This window comes from Notamacropus eugenii, chromosome 1 (assembly GCF_028372415.1).
Source record: "Notamacropus eugenii isolate mMacEug1 chromosome 1, mMacEug1.pri_v2, whole genome shotgun sequence".
Lineage (NCBI taxonomy): Eukaryota > Metazoa > Chordata > Mammalia > Diprotodontia > Macropodidae > Notamacropus > Notamacropus eugenii.
In genome coordinates this window covers 505,341,115-505,359,061 of record NC_092872.1, presented here as the reverse complement: position 1 = coordinate 505,359,061, position 17,947 = coordinate 505,341,115, and the positions used below count along the sequence as shown (strand labels likewise).

Below are 17,947 nucleotides of genomic sequence, written 5' to 3'. Positions count from 1 at the left end.
ACTCAGGGATTTAGCTCATCGCATCTCTACCTCAATCACTATCTTCGGTGTCTTCCTGAAGGCAAGGTCATTGCATCGCCACTACTGTGTCCCCTCTTGACAGAGGAGCCCGTAAACGGTCCCTGAATGGTGGGCTCGAACCGCAGGATGGACACGGTTTTACACACACACACGCACACACACACACACACGCACACACACGCGCACACACACACACACACACACACACACACACGCACACACACACACTCACTTTCCTGCAGGGGCCCCAGGACCGGGCGCCGCCCCTCTGCTTCCCTTCCCTTCCCCTCCCCTCTCGGTTGCAAACCACTAGTGCGCCCCGGTGCCCGGGCTCAACGCAGGCTCTGTGTAACGTGCGCCAGCCGCTGCCCCGGGAAAGCCCGCGCCCCCGGCCCTGCCCGAACACCGCGGGCCCCCTCCCCTTCTCCTCTGCTCGCTTCCTTCCTCTCTGCCCTCCCGCGCTCCTTCTGGGGGCTGAGGGGCCGAAGGACTTAGCGCTTTTCTCTCCCCCGGCACGGCTCACTCCTTTGCCATGGGAGGGCGAGGAGGGGAGGGCTCCCGCTGCACCGGCCCCCTGCGTTCTCTGCTGCTGGTGTTCCAGGAGAAAGACCGAAGAGGCAGGCGCCAAGGTAGGGCAAAAGGGGTGTCCCGGAGCATAGCATGATTCTTGATGGGAGCTGGCTGGGGATGAGAGAAGGCAAAGGACAAGACCCTGGCCAGCGCCCGCCCCCTCCTTTTCATTTCTCACTTTGGTCATTTCAAATGGGTCACCTGCTTCTGTATTTAGAGCTTTGAGCTTTTATTCCCCCAGGGTCACAGCTGGGCACAGTACCACCCGGGGGGAGGGATTTAAGGCCATGGATGGGGAACAAGAACTGGGGTCAGGCTTTTAGGGTGCAGAAGATCCTAACCTAGGGACACTAACTTCCATCCCAGCTGCTAGGAAGGGAAGAAAGCCAGGGAGAGCTTGGGGAGACCCCAGGATTCTTCCTGGCCCTGCACGACCCCTTCACCACCGAGTTTGTTTGGTGTTTGGAACTGAAGGCACATCCTGTGTCATGACCTTTGGGAGTCGCCTTCCCTCTTGGTAATACCCTTTCTGCCCCTGAACTAGCGCTTTCCCTTGGGGCAGGAAGTCTCCTCCCTGCAGCTGGAGAGATTTTACGTCCAGGGTGCCCTTGCTATAGGCAGATGTTAAAAATGCCTTCTTCCCAAGAGGATGGTCCACCAAAGAGGATGCTTTGGAGGGGGCCCCATTCCTATGGCATGTTGTCCAACAGCTCCTGACATTGTTCCACTGAAACCAAGTTTTCCACGGTCTCCCACCTTCCTAAGGAAGAAGAGGACCTGAGCTTGTTGTGTGACTAGAGAGCAGCATGATCTGCTAATCCGGGGCAACTTCTGGGGCATGTACCCTTGAGAAATAGTGGCATTAGAGAAAACACAGCAGGGTTAACTCAAATGAGAAACTATGTCGTGGCCAGGCTACTGACGTTCCATTTTTGCTTTTGCCACTCATCATTTTGCAGTAGAAAGAGTGATGGATTCAGCATGGTTTTCCAATCTCATCTCTGTCTCTTACTACTTATGTTGACCTTGGGCTAGTCATTTTGACAATTTGGGCCTTAGTCTCCTCATCTGCAATGTGAGGGGCTTTGACTGGATGACCTCTATTTTTTTTTTCGGCTCTATGTTCCTCTGTCCCTTTGAATTTATCAGCTGTGTGATCTTAAGCCAATTACTTTTCTTGATGGGGTGTCAGCTTTTTCAACTGTTAAATGGGGGATTTGTATGAGGTGATGTAAAATGCTCTTTCCAGTTATGGTAATCTATTGTTTTAACATGGAGATGAATCCTAAAAGATTAAGACTTTTGAACCCTAATGCAAATGAGGGGACTGTAATTAGAGGTAAAACATAATGTTAACATATATGTAGAGGATGGCTATCCCAAGCTTGCATGTCAAATCATGGAAAACTAGAAGTAGGCAAGGGTTATCCCTTTGAAACATGAAAGAAGTAATTCAAGACAAATTTAAGGAAAATGACACAATGAGTAGCAAACATACAATCACTTTCTAAGATGGCATACTCTGAAAAGATTAATAGGTTAAAGAAGGGGTTAGATAAATTCTTGAAGAATAGATTCATAGCCCCCACAAAGAGGAATGAGAGTCAAAATTCATGTTACATGGTTTTGGAGACAAAATCTGGGATTGTAGGAGTGGAGCTCTGATGCTGGTAGCATTTGAGTACAGTTAAATAAAAATGTGGCATCATCCTTGTGTGCAGTAACCATACAGGGATGCATATTGTGCTTGGGTTGGGGAATGGTCAGTCAGCCTCCTGACTTGTTTCAATCTCAGGCATTTTTGTTATTTACTGATGTAGTTATTTGCTCAGTGTATTGTAATGTTATCTCAATACTTTATATGGACATTAGGTAATTTATAGTCTCATTTACACCTGCATATCATTTATCATAACTGTGCTCTTTTAAGTTATGCAGTCCTTTCCCAAGGCTTTGAAAGATTCAGGTGTTGCTTGGCATGGAATGATGATGGGATCCCAGTGCCCCAGGCCTCCCTTCCCCGCTAGGAGTCATTGATGGATACAGGCTTCAGTACCACTGGTCTCCCTGATCCCTCCACTCCATAGTCTGCTTTACTGCCCTGAAATATAGATCTATAAGTTACTACAGGCTTCATAGCTTAAATGCTTAACTGCAGGTTGAAGGAGGTCTCAGTGATATGGTGGACAGTTTTTTAACCTTTGCCCACCTGGTCTGTGTCTAACACAGACTTTGCAGTTCTTCAGACCAGGAGTACAGTGGTGGCTTATACAGAATTTGTCCAGCTTTTCATTTTTTATTGATATCATTTGTTTCATTTCCAACTACAGAATATCTCTTACCCTTGTAACAGAGGAAAAGTAATGTGTCAGACTTACACATCAACAGAAACTGTATATGTAATGTTTCTTAGTAACTCCTTCAAAGTGAAGGAAGTGCATTTTTCAGCTCCTGTCAGAACCTAGCTTGGTCATTATAATTATCTATTATCTAATACTCAGGTTTGTTTTCTTCCTCCCTTTGTATTTACACTATTGTAGTTATGTGTATTTTCCTAGTTTTGCTTACTTTCTTTGCATCGGTTCACCTAAGTCCTCCAAAGCTCTGCCAATCTATTTTGCCTAACTCCACTTTATGGAGTAGTTCCCTGAAGGTTTGTTTGCTTGGGGATTGGAAGGGGAAATAGGAGGTAATTTCTGGTACCTAAACTGAAGGGAGCAAAGACACTTAAAAATAATCAAGTCTTCTCCAGTTTATGGGGGGTGGGGACCCCATTTATTCTTTTAAGTATAGACTTGAAGAATCAACCCTAATCTGGATAATTTTTTTACAAGCTGATTTTTTTGAGGGAGAAGAACTGATTGATAATATTATGACCCTTGTCAGATGCTGCTGATTAAAAGCTGTGGTTGTAAGGGGTAGAAAAAAAGTCAAGTTGAAATCTAAAGCCTGGTTAGCTCAGCTCATCCTTCTGTTTGTAGTTAGCACCGGTCATCTTTTACTGATGACTTTTCAGATGACTGGGATATAAAAACTCATATTGACTCAAGTCTGAAAATGTCTCTTTCTCTCAAAACCTTAATGAAAACCAGCTGAACTCAAGGGAATCTGTGATTTCTGAGAACAGTGTCGGAATTGTGAAAACTATCATATGACCTCCAAACACTGTTTTCTTCCTTAGTAACAACATCCTCTGTAGTTTACTGAGGCATCATTACATCTGATCTTCTTAACAGCTCTGTGAGGCAATCAGGATATTACTTGTTATGCCTACTTGTAAAATCATAACAACATTTATATAGAACTTTAAAGTTTCCAAAGTGTTTTATTATAAACACATAACATATATGTGCATATGTGTATATATGTGTGTACATATGGATGCATATGTGTATATACATATGAGTGAATAATCTTATTTGATCCACATAATAAACCTTGAAGGTAAGTACTATTATTACCCCCATTTTACAGATGAGGAAACTGAGGCTGAGAGAAATTAAATGACTTGCCCAAGGTCACACAGCTAAATAAATGTCTGGAGCAGAATTTTAACTCAGGTCTTCCTAACTCCAAACCTAACATTCTATCCACTGTTCCACCTAACAAAATGGGTAAAACAAGTCCAGAGAGGTATACAAGGACTTGCCCAAGGACTAGTAGCTAGTAAAATCTTAGAGACCTAGAACCTAGGTTTCTTGAATCTAAGCCCAGTGTTTTCCACCACACCAAATTTTCTTACACTGAGAATATTCTGGATGGTAAATGATAAAATTGGAAAAGATGTATATCTTGTTAATGGAAAGACATAGGCAGAATTTTAAAACAGGTGAAGTTTGTCTTGGGAATTTTCCCTTTATGAACCCCTTTTCTTCTATAATCCTTTTAAAGGTACTGAGCTCTCAATCTGCTCTCTGGCTTTCTGGGTCACTTCCTCCACTTTAGTATTACCATTCCTTAAGTTACTTTACCTCTGAGGCCTCTAGAAAATGAGGGAGTTGGACTCAGTTCCTCTAAGGTCTTTTCATTTTTAAAATAGTACGTTCCTAAGTGTCCTCTGTTGCATACTTTTCTTCCTCCCTTCTCTCTTTTCAAACCTGTGTCACATATAGAGATTCTTATTTACTAGTAGGGACCCAGACACAGTTATAGGGCACACAAATGTAGGAGGAACAGATCTCCTCCCTTTCCTTTTTTCTACCAATGTCGTTGGCTGGCTGAAATATTGGGGGTCAGGTTTGCTAATCAGTTTTAATGAGTTGTTAGTATTGTGGGCCTATTTCTGATTAATGGTGAAGCAGGTCATGGGCAGGGGATGCCAGAGGCAATCTCTGCCTCCCCTAACTTGACATTATTTTCCAAAAGATAAAAGCCCTCTGATAATAATGTGAGAATACATAGTGCGTAATGCATGGTGCTGCTGTTCTGAAAATGCTGAATCCCAGACTATTGCTTAGTGTCTTTCTGACCATCTTATAAATAGGCAGGAAGGGAAAGAATAGCCACCGTCTACGGACCAGATATCCCCAAACTGGGCAGCATCTTTAATGGCGCTGTTGCAGTCATGTGTGGCATTCCCTCAGGCCCTGCTTTCTACTGATAAAGTGTTTTGAAAAAAACTCTTTGCTTTAAAAATGCAAGTTAATATTAAACAAATGTGGTGGTGGTCAATTAGACACTGACACTCTGGATTTCTTTTAAACTGAAATAGGATATGGGAGGCAGGATGGGGAGGAAGTACTAAATTTGAAGCCAGAAGATATGTAATTGACACATATTATTATTATTTATTACATCTGTGATCTCTGGCAAGTCACTTAATCTCATTAGGATCCAGGTTTCTTATGTTCAAAATAAAGAAGATTAGTTGGATTCTAAGGTTTCTTCTAGCTCTTAATCCCATGGTCATGGTGGTATTACATGGTACCTTTCCCAAGAAACCACAATACTTCTAGAATCCATGATTTCCTAGGTATCTATAGCCCCTCCATTGATCCAGATTATAGCCCTAGTGCACCTTTGTAGATGATCTTAGTGAACTGAAATGGCTGGAAAAGTGATCACCCCATGGATAAACCAGTGACAAGGTTCTGCAAAGTTAGCTCTGTAGAGACAGCCCCACACACCATCACTAAAGCTGTGGTCAAAGCTTTTCTTTCAAGTTTGCTGAGACCTAACAGAGCTTGTCTTTCACAGGCATACTTTTGAAGATATTAGTTCACCTGTTCCCCGTAATGTGCATCCAGAGGACCTCTTTGGTAGTACTTAAGCTGGAGAAGGGCTTGGAAGTCATATAATCCCACCCCTTTTTTACAGGGGAGATAAGTGAAGTGAAATGACTTTCTACTTAAATAGTAAGCAGATGAACCTGGATTTGATCCATCCCAGGTCTGACTCAAGCCAGGGCTCTCATGTATGAGCTCCATGGCAAAGAAAGCTCTACTTCTGTCAGGTTAGTCGGCTCTTCCTTCTGACCTCTCTGAGTCTGTCTGTGCTTTGCCATTTATCCCTGATCTCTTATTCGTAGGCTTAGGTTATCTTTAACTTTTCTCCCCTTTTCTTCCTTAGGACCAACCATTGTCCAGCTTGTCAGTTCCACCCACTACAGCTCTCCAATCTATTCTACCCATCTGCCTCCTCTCTATTTCTCCTTTTACCACCTTAGAACAGGTCCTTCTCACTTCAGGCTGCAACATTCCTAAGTAACTTTGAATTTTTAGCATAAAACATGACCCTGAGCTCAAAACAGCAATACTGTGACTTTCCAGTTAGCTGCATATCAGCGTGGTGAGGGAAGGTATTTTGGGACAGAAATACAAACCACAGTTCCTATTTCCATGACACTTTAAAAGTTATTCATTTTGCCCACAATAGCCCTGAGTGGTAGGTAGGCCAAAGATTATTACTACTATTTTTAAAAAATGGTCAGAGGTTTAGTGTCTTGTTCTAGGTCAGCCAGGTAGGAAGTATTATAAGTGGCATATGAGCACACGCTCTTTCTGCTGTACTAAGTTGATTCTGACTTGAACTAGTACCCTTTCATTGTCCCCTAGACCACTCTTTTCCCACAATTACTTAGCTCCCATAAATATTGGGCAGGCTTATATTCCTTTTGTTCCTAATAATAGCCACTTCCAAGTGGCAGGTCTCCAGCAAAGGGAGTGTTCTCTCCCCTGCGTCCTCTACCTACCTATGTTAAACTAATGATTTCATTTTAACAAGCCTGAGGGATTGTGTTTTCCCTAGTCTACCCTCCTCTATTTGTGCCTTAATTAACAGTCAACCTGTTGCATTTGGGATTTCTACCAAAATTCACTGGAAGCTTTTACTATATAAAACTCCAACATTTCTTCATTCCCCAGTCTCCCCTCCATCTGGGCTTAAGCCATAACCACCTTGAGGCATTTGTGTCACTGACCCAGCTCAGACAGGCTCTGAAACTGATTGTTAAATTTTCAGTGTGACCATTTATATTTTAGACGTCAGCAAACATTACAAATCAGGGCCTGATTGATTATTTTCTTCATTGCTTAGCATTCAGAAACTAATTAAGAAATGCTATTATTACAGGTTAAATTTAAAATGTCACGAGTACACCCCCTCTCAGAGAGCTGGTTGTTAAACATTTATCAGCACACCTCTGGATGGTTTCCATTTCCCTAGTTCTTTGTGAGAAGGGTAGTGACAGAGAAACTGAACAGCATTATAAGGATCCCATTGTTTTCTAGAACTATTATTCTCTTGTTTCTAGAGTGGCAGCATATATTTAAATTCCTTAGAAAGCTTCCTGGGACCTTTGTCTTATGTTGAATTTATATTGAAGAGGTGGATTAAGATATTCTTGGGTTTCCATATTATTTCAATGTCCCTTGTTAGTTGTTTATTGAGCTAGCAATCATCAATCCGTCAGTTATCCATGACAATAGTTAATTAAAATCATCACTGGCTGGCTGACCATATAATGTTCAACTCTTTGGAGATTGTTAACATGAAATACCCCCCTTAGAGCTCTGAACTGTGTTATTGCGATGATCTATGATTGTAACCATGTGGGTATTCTCCAAAGGTTTGTCCTTGGCTCTCTTCTTTTTCCCTACATCCTCTCTTTTAACAGTCACATTCTTTCCTACTGACTTACTTTAGTTACCCATCTGTCTTCAGGTATCTTCCTAATCTCTATGTCTGGCCTTGATCTATTTTCGGAACCCCAGGCCCACATCTCTAGGCATCCTCAGGACATCTCCACCAGAATGACCAGTCCTCTGGCACTATACTGAGCATGTCTAAAGCTGAATGTATTCTCTTCCTCTGCTCCTTTTGCTGATTTCACCATTTCTATTGATTTAAAATAATCTTTCATCTAAGGATTTGGTTGTTGTTCTAGACATTGAATTTTATAGGCAGAGAAATGGAGGGAGATCCTGCTCTAGAAATTCTCTCTGATAATATAGGTTTGTGCATACTTTGCAGTTTGCATAGTTTAGTATTGGTTAAGAAGTAGAGAGATAAATAAGTGGAACAGTTTATGTGCAAAATATAGAATACCTCAGTATTCAATAAACACAAAGACCCCAGATACTGGGATATGAACTCCTCTACTTAACAACTGCTGGGAAAATTCAAAAGCATCATTGAACTAATGCCAAATGAAGTGAGCAAAACCAGAACAACTTATAATCTCAACAGTATGAAAATGAAAAATTTTAAGTTTTTTATAAATCGATGAAGAATGAACAGAACCAGAAAAACATTTTATACATGGACAAGACTGTAAAAACAAAGAACTTTGAAAGCTGTGAGAACTATGATCAATACAATGGTAATTCATGATTCCAGAGGAACGTGAAACATTCTATTCATTTGAGAGGTGATGCACTGACAATGCAAAATGAGACATATTTTTGTATACAAGCATCAAAGGAATTTGTTTTGCTTGACTTTGCATATTTGATACAACAAATGTGCATTTTTTTTCTTTTCTTTTTCAGTAGGGTAAGGGGTGAGAAGGAGAGAAAAGGGATTCCTATTCATTTTTTAAAAAATAGAGAGGTGGGGAGGAGGTGCAGATGTGAAATGTTGCCTGCACTTTCAGACAAGGTCACTATATTGCTAGTTTTGCTTGACTGTTTTACTTTGTTACAAGAGATCTCTCATGAAGTAGGAATAATCTGTGAATGTGTATGTACTATAGAAACAAAACACATCAATAAAGTTAAAAGCGATTCTCTTCCCCACCCCCCATGCAAAAAGAAAGTAACTTTTGATAATAAGCAGCTGTAATTGGCTGATAAAGGAGCAGCTTGGATTATATGGATTATTTATTATATAATATATATATTATGATATATATCATATAATCAGTCATGGATTATCTGATAAAAAATTTGGAGTGTGAAGGATGTTTGAGTTTAATTATATAATATAATCCAATTTCATTAAAATGACTAATTTATCCAAGCTTCCTAGTATGACACCTGGTGGCAGTCATTACATTAGTAGTTGGATAATTAGGGGAAATTTTTTTTCTTACAAATTTAATTTTGGACACATTTGGCTCATTGAGTGTTGGAGCCATGGGGCTTAACATATTGTGTTACTTGAATATTATGTAAGTAGAGGTAGGTAGGTGGTACAATGGATGGAGCGCTGGACTTGGAGTCAAGAGAATCTGAGTTCAAATCCAAACCTAGCCATTTACTAGTTGTAGAACACTAGGCAAGTCATTTAACCTCTATCACCTTTGGTGTCCTCCTCTGTAAAATGGGGATAATAATAGCCCATCCCAGTGTGGTTGGGATGATAAAATGAGTTGATATTTTAAAGTATTTTGGAAACCTTAACTAAAATGCTATCTAAATGCTAGCTATTATTATGTTTCTTTTAAGATGAAATGGATAAAAATAACTTGGGTTAAGGTAGACCCAGTCTCACATTTTAATTAATGGATTAAAAATTAGATTTTCTATTTATTTATGGATTTCAATTGGTCAGGGAAGAATTTAGTTCATTTGTCACAGCCATTTCTAGAACACATTTTAACCCATTTATCTTACAGTGCTTTCACATCATAAGTAAAATAAAAAAGAATTTTATGGAAATAACAATATAATTTATTTTCCTACATTATTTATTTTCCCATTTTACATTGCCAATATTAGATAATGGGCCTATGCCAGACATTAGCTTTTGAAGTGGCCAACCAAGCATGATGGACTAATGTAGTGTGCTAATAAACTAAAATACCCACTCTGGTAATGTCACTACAATCGTTCAACTAGACATGAAACTAGCAATTTAATTTATTCTCTCTATATACTTTTTGTTTTCACTTTGTCAGCTCCCCTTAAGGTGGTATTTTGCTCTATTGAATAATACTTTTAAAAATAGCCAACAAACAATGAAAACAATGGGATTTTAAGTTCTCTGAAACTTTCAGGCAATAATATGGCTATAAAGTGATACCTCTTGTAGAATAACATTTGTAAAAGCTTGTTTCCTATTAATACCTTTATCAAGGATGTTCTAATATGTATGTGGATGGAGGGATTACTTCTAAAGACTGTGAAGAGATGGAAACATAGGTCTATGGGTAGGCAGTCTGATATTTTCTTATATTCCTCGGTCTCTCTCTCATCTCTCTACCTCTTGGTCTCCGTCTTTCTTGGTCTCTGTCTGTCTCTCTGTGACTCCATCTGTCTTTGTCTCTCTGTCACTGTAAGATAATGTCTATAATATTTCAAATGTTTGGTGTCTATACTTTGTTCACATTTCCTGAGAATTAGTTTTCCTGAAATCCCTTGAAATTGTGTTACTTTCAGCAGGAAAGTCCTTTCTGTGTATTTGGTCTAATCCAAATTATTTTCTCTTCTTTGTTTTCTTTAGTGCTATTTCTGTTGCAGCACATCAGGGTCTGTATATAATCAATGGGATCATGGGGAACTAAATCTGATGCCCCCATCATCACTGATGGAAAAAATATTTTTTAAAAGACATGACATTTAAAAAATACTGATTTTCAACACCAAATAAAATGAGCACTTCCATATACATAGTAGAACAGAAAGGGAGGATGATAACCTTAAATTGTAAATTTCTATTATATAGAGTTTACTTTTATTTTTAATTGTATAATAAATTCAACATGTAACTTTCAAAGCTATTCAGGTTTTCTGTAATTCCTTATAAACTTCCTTCTGTTCTCTTTGTGTTTATCTCTCTGTTTCTCTTTCCTTCTCTACTCTTCCATCTTTCTTTCACCTCTTCCCTTTAAAAAATAAGTAAACCAAATTCTTATAACAAATATGCACAATCAAGCAAAACAACTTCCATCACTGGATATGTCAAAAATTTGTCTCATTCCGTATATTGAATCTGTTACATGTATGCCAGAAGATGGGTGGCATATTTCATTATTGATTGTTTAGAATTATAAGTGGTGATTTCATTATTGATCAGAGTTCTGAAGTCTTTCAAAATCATTTTTATTGATACCATATCACCTAAATTGGTCTTGGGGTTCTACTCACTTTGTTCTCTATCAATTCATATAAGTCTTCCCAGGTTTCTCTGAAACTGTCTCTTTTGTTATTTCTTATGATGTAAGAATATTTCATTATATTAATATACTATAATCTGTTCATTTTTTCCCAATTGATGAAAACCTTACTTTCCAATTCTTTGCAAGTATTTAGATGAGGGACTAATCAGTGATCAAGCATGAATTACTTCTGTCAGCGAGGACCTATAATCCTCACATACTTATAAAATTCTTATGTGTATCTCAGGAGAGAGACTCTCAAGTATTTTGCATGTTCTGTAGCTATTTTGAATAGAATTTATCTTCCTATGACTTTCTGCTGTTTTTGTTAAAGTAAAAAATATACAGAAATGCTGATGTTTATGTAGATTCATTTTGGATCCCACAACTTTGCTGAAATTATTGTTTCAATTAATTTTAGTTGACTCTTTATCCTTCTTTATGTCATTATATCATCTGTAAAACCTTAATTTTGTTCCTACTTTGCCTATGTTTATTACCTCAATTTATTTTTCTCATATTACTCCTCTAACCAGCATTTCTAAAAATATATCAGATAATAGCAGTAATAATAGACATCCTTACTTTACCCCTTATCTCAATAGAAAGGACTCTAGTTTACCCGAATTAAGTATGATGCTGGGTCTTGATTTTAAATAGATAGTATTTGCCATATTAAGAGGTTAATTCATTTATATGCTTTTCAGTAGCTTTTTTTTTTAACAGAAATAAGCATTGCATTTTTTTAAAGGCTTTTTCTTTGGTGTTAGAATTGTGATTTTTATTCTTGTTAATATGATTTATTGAGAAAAAATTCCTTAAATACCAGTTTTATGTATCTTTTAAAATTTTTCTTTGGCCTAATCACTGTTCTCCTCCTATTTTTATCCTTAAGTGTCTTCAGGATGATTTGGATTAGTTAGATATTTTGCAGATTTACTTCAAATCTGTTTATCTCTTCACTACTTCCCTCTGTTTTATGAGGAAGGGCAGTGCAGCTTACAATTTTGAATCATTCTCCCATATTAAATATTACAGACAAGTTTATGTTCTAAACTAGGGTTGTCTTTGAGCATAATATTTCTCTGCTTGGCAAAAGAATTCTTTTTTATAAATATGGAAATTTCAAGGCTGTTGGTCTCTGTTTTAGTGAGTGGTTTGCATCAGTTAAATTTCTTTAGTAAATAGTGAAAGTCTGTGTCACTGTTATTTTATCTATTTGCTGTTTCAGCATCAATAGCATATTTAAAATAAATTTGATTGGAGTTGCACTCGATTTGACAAAGCAAAAAATTCATGTCAAAATCATATAAGATTCCTTTAAAGGTATAAAAATAGAACTCTGAAGACCTTCTGATTATTTATGCTGGAGAAAAAGAGAAAGAGAGAGAGAGAGAGAGAGAGAGACAGAGAGAGACAGAGAGAGGCAGAGACAGAGAGAGAGAGAGCTAAAGGTGTTAGGGAATTTGTTCAGTGTGGAGTACAAGTTGAAGAGAAATTCACAAGAGATAGTGAGGCACTATATTCTTGTATGTAGATGGTATTATGTTGAGGTAAAAAGCTCCAGAATACTATAGGACCTCCTAAATGAAATCCATGATCTCTTAAAGTTTGGTATGATCATTCACCCAGGGAAAACCAAATGGATGAATCAGTCTACAGACGTTTATTTATTAAATGATTGCTGTGTGATTTTTAACTCCTGTGCTAGATACTGAGGATTCAAAGACAAAAAAGGATAATCCTGAGTTTAAGGAGCTTATTCTATCAGCAAAAACATGTAAAAATAGAAATAGACAGCAAACTGTCTGTCTCTCTATCTTTCTATCTCTCTATCTATCTATTTATCTATCTATCAGTCTTGGATAGACACCCATATACACACATACACATAAGCATACATTCACACACACACATATGTGTGTGTGTCTGTGTGTATCTATTTTCTATATCTCAGTTCGATGGACTGCCCATTCAACTGCATATCAGTCTGGATATCAGTATTTCCCTTATGGGACACAAGTCTTGCTTCATGCTGGAAAATCACTCCCTCTTCACTCTTCAGGAACTAGCTTTTTTCAAAGCTCTACACAAATGCTGTCTCTGACATAAGGCCTTTTCGGTTTCATGGAGTTAGTAGTCCTTTTCTCCCGGAAGCTACTTTGAATTTACGTTATATATCTTTGGTATGTACTCATATCTCTCCTTAACTTTAACAATAATAAGTTCATGAAATGACAGAAATGGGACTTTATATTCACAGTGTCCTGGAGCATTACTTGGGATTCGGTTTGGTATAATGTTTCTGACATTAGAGGACATATGTTCAAATATCATCTCTGATGATTACTACTTGTGTGACTTTAGGCAAGACACTTAACATCTCTGGGTCTCAGTTTCCTCCTCTGCAAAATGAGAGGATTGGATTAGATGGTCCCTTTTAGCTCTAAGTTCATGATCCTATATTTCTATGACCCTAGGAAAAGATTCTAGCATTAGTGCCTGAAAGCCAGTTCAGAGGAGTAGGAACTTTATGAGTAGCATTCTGGAATTGTTATAAGAACTCCCTGATGCCTAGAAATAATTGAACTGAAACTCTTATGCTTAACAGAGAAGTAGCCTTTAATTCACTTCTTTTGGCATCTTAGGCAATCTCAGCAGAGTTAATTTACCAAAATAGAATGATAAATGTTCAAGAATCTAATTGTCTAGGTGATTGATTTCTCAGATATAAGATCCCAACAGACTTCCCCATCTTGTAGTGCTACAGGAGTTTTAATGAATTGTAGTCTTTTAAAAAATACATTTCTATAATTGTATCATAGTTTCTGTAAACACATGAACATTATCTATAATTATTTATAGACTTGTTAGTCATTTTGGTTCCAAAGCCTCAGCGATACCATCTGTGTTTTTATAGAATTCAATATATTTTTAAAGCATCTCCTATAAACTTAATGCTATAGATTTTCTCTAATTTATAGGTCCTACTGATGCTATGCTGGAATACTGTAAACTGTAAAATATTAGTTGATCATATCTCTGAAGAGTGTTGCATTGAAATAAATCTATACTGAAGGGTAAATCAACTGAGCTCAAACTTGCACACTTATTTGGAGGAAGAATTTCATTGGCATGTAATTGAAAAATCTGATCAATACTTCAGCATTTTGAAAAATTCATTTTTTTCATCAGTGCAAGTACTCTGTCATCACAAGCTCTCCTTTTACACCTCAGTTTGATGGTCCTTATGAGTAGCTGTGGCTAAAAATTTAGATCATGTAGTAGCTAGCCCATTTTTTGATTCAACCAAAGACCATTGATCAGGTGTCTACAATGTGTAAGAAGCTGAGGTTGTGGAGACAAAAATGAAATGTTATCTTCCTTAAGGAACTTCCTATGTTGTTATCCTACTGGGAGTGCCGACATGTAAACAAGTAAATACAAGGTGATTTGGGAGGGGACATTAGGAAAGGCTTCCCATAGGAGTTGAACCATGATGGATACTAAAGAAGTGGAGGAAAGGAGGAAGTGTATTTCAAGTGCTGGGGTCAGACTTTAAAAAGGCAAGGGGCATAAAAAGGAACATTGCATTTGAGCATCATGAAATATGCCAGACTGGCTGGAATGTAAGGTACACTGAAAAAAGTAATATGAATAAATCTAGAAAAGTAAAGGGGCGTCAGATTGTGAAGGGTTTTAAATTCCAAACAGAAGCCTGTATATTTTACCCTGGAGGCAACTACAGGAGACTTTGGAGCAGAGAAGTGAGGTCAGACCTTGATATAGGAAAATTATTTTGGTAGCTACGTGGAGCATGAAACGGAGAATCAGAAATGCTTAAATTAAATAGTTTAAATAATCTTGAACCTCTAGAAAAAGTTTGTATCTAGGTTTTGCTTATCCTCTAAGCTTAACCCCAAATCATATAGGGCTATGTTAAGAAAATTGATGGTTTGCCTACTGTATTAATCCCAGTTTTAGAAGGATCATGTAGTAGGTTTACCTTGTTTCAATTAGATAATCCACTAAAACAATATCACTTTACAATATTTGTTCGCTAGTATAATTCCATTCCTCCAAAGGTAGTTTTGGACCTTATAAAACTAAAGAAATCTTCAGATCCCTTTAATTCCCTATATCTAGCAGTTAAAAAAACTAATTGCCAAAAACATAAAAAAGGTAAGAGGATCTATTGAACTAATCTGGTTTTGAGGGTCTGACTATAAAACCTGGATGTGATAAGAGGGTGTGCTTTAGCAGTTAAGTACTGAATTCATATTTACATACATTCCATGTTCCATGACAACTGAAAGATAGGTATTATGCTGAATACAGTTAAGCCAAAAAAGACTTAACAGGAGGGGTTTCCTGCTTCTAAATGGCTTTGAGAAAGGTTAGGAAGTCAAGTACTGAATGGTGCCATTCAGATGATATGTCCTAGGAATTCAAGGAAGGGAGAGGTCAACATTGGTTAGATGGAATAGTCAGCGAAAGGTTTATGGAGGGATTAATAACTGTGATGGGCTTTGAAGGAAGGGAAAATTTTAGCTGGGGAGAGGGGGCTAAATGGAATTATATGATTTATATTAATTCAAAGCGGTATGTATATATGGTTTTTTATGTTTTCATGTTTTATGTTTTCAATTTTTTTATGTTTTTAATTTTCCTATCACTTAGATACAGCACTTCTTAAACTGTGGGTCAACCCCTTAGGGCAGTCAGAGTTTAAGAAGCACTGATAGGGGTCCTGAGTGGAAAAAGCTTAAGAAGCCCTATCTTAGAACAACCTATGATTTAATTAACATTATGAATTACATAGTCTGTGCTATAGACTGAGAATACTCAACACAAAATGTAGATCTGTGACTTTTTATGAATTTCACTTTCTCCACTTGGAGTTTCATTACTTGGGTAAGTTTTTTATAGTAAAATGTTTAAGTTGTTGGAAAAAAAATGAAACTTAGAAACATATTCATTACATATTCCTATCTATTTCATCCTATTCCACCAGTATTAAAAATTTTAGTAAAGATTTTTTAATTATCTTCTACATTGCTGAACAATAGCTACCTCCACCTTGTGTTATGTCAACTGTATACAATTCTTCCTGTAGTGTTCCAAAAAGAAAGATCCTGTAAGTTATTCTTTGTGATCCTTTGGATGGAATGAACACTGAAGTAGGGAATACGTAACTGTAAAATGTCATGTTTGAAGGACCATCAAAGGTTATCTAGTCTAACCTATATCTAAATGGGATATAATATCCTGTCTCCATAAATTTAAGTATATGAACCCCATTGTTTCATGGGACTCATCTAGTTTCTATTCAAAGATGTCCAGGGATGGGGAACTCACAGTCCCCTGAGACTGTCTTTTCTAGTTTTGGATGGCTCTGATTATTAGTTTTTCCTTCTCTCCAGCCAAAATTCATATTTCTGATGCCCATACATTGTTCCTGTTGTATAGTTCAACCATATGTGGTCAAACAGATAAGTCTGATACTTTTTCTAAATAACAGCTTGTCAAATGTAGAAAGACCAGATTTGCTTCCTGTATAAGCTTTCTCTTATCCAGTCAACAATTATCAGGAGGACTCTATTCTAGTCATTGACTTTTTGGGGGAAATGATTTCTCAATTTCTACATCCCAGTTTCTTTGTTAGTAAAATAAAGGCATTGGATTAGATAATCTCTAAACTCATTTTGATTCCTGACATTTTATGGATCTAGGCCAGGGATTCTTATCTTTTTTTGGACCTTTTTGAGAGTCTGTGAACCCCTTCTTAGAATGTTTTTAAGTGCATAAAATAAAATAGATAAGATTACAAAGGAGACCAGTTATATTGAGAGGCATTTATTAGTATGCGTAGCATGTATGACAGACACACACAAGTTCAGGGACATCATGTTGAGAACTCGTAATTTAAGTTAGGCTCATTGATTCTTCAAATTATAGTTTTATTATTTTAGAATCTTAAATATGCTGTTTTTTAGTGATGTGATCCTGGATGAATTCTTTTGGATTTCAGTTTCCTCATTTGTAAAATTAAGGAGTTGGATTGGAAGATATCTAAGATTCCTTCTAGTTCTAACAATTCACCAAATCTCTTTAGCTCCTTTTAAGGCTTAGCTCATTTGTCTCCTCCTACAGGAGCCTTTTTCTGATTCTTCCAATTTATCCTCTACCCACCTGGAAAATTAGAGAGGCAGCTTGGTGTAGTGGGATGGGTGCTATATTTGAAGTCATAGGACTTAGGTCCTTTATATTAAAAAAATTATTGATGTCTTTTGCTTTTATGTTGCTTTCATTTCTCAATATATACCCTGCTCTCCCCATCTTCAAATAAGCTATCAAATAAGTTAAAGAGCAGCTCAGCAATAGCAACCAAGACATCAGCCAACCCTGACAGTGTATGCCACATTCCACATCCATAGTTCCCCTCATTTGCAAAGAAGGGAGGACTTGGGAGTCTACCTGCCAAGACAAATCTCAGAAATATATGAATGCAATTACATACAAATAAAGTCATATCTAAACAAATGGAAAAAATATTAACTGTTCATGGGTAGGTTCAGCCAATATAATAAAAATGAAAATTCTACCTCAATTAATTTAGTTAGTCAGTGTCATACCAATCAAACAACCAGAAATATTTTATAGAACTAGAAAATACAATAACAAAATTCATCTAGAAGAACAAAAGGTTAAGAATATCAAGGGGATAAATAAAAAAATGATGGAAAGTGGTTTAGCCATACCAAATCTCAAACTCTATTACAAAGCATTAACCATCAAGCAATCTGGCATTGGTTCAGA

The 17,947-nt window shown here is 37.4% G+C and overlaps 1 protein-coding gene across 1 annotated transcript in view; it reads left to right on the top strand.

The window, feature by feature from the left end:
* Positions 1-226: 226 nt before the first annotated feature.
* Positions 227-17,947, top strand: part of PHACTR3 (phosphatase and actin regulator 3) — a 320,327-nt gene continuing 302,606 nt past the window's right edge. The window contains exon 1 of the mRNA XM_072633405.1: positions 227-650. Coding sequence (XP_072489506.1) covers positions 554-650 — 97 coding nt within the window. The 5' untranslated portion in view covers positions 227-553. The remainder of the gene's footprint in view (positions 651-17,947) is intronic.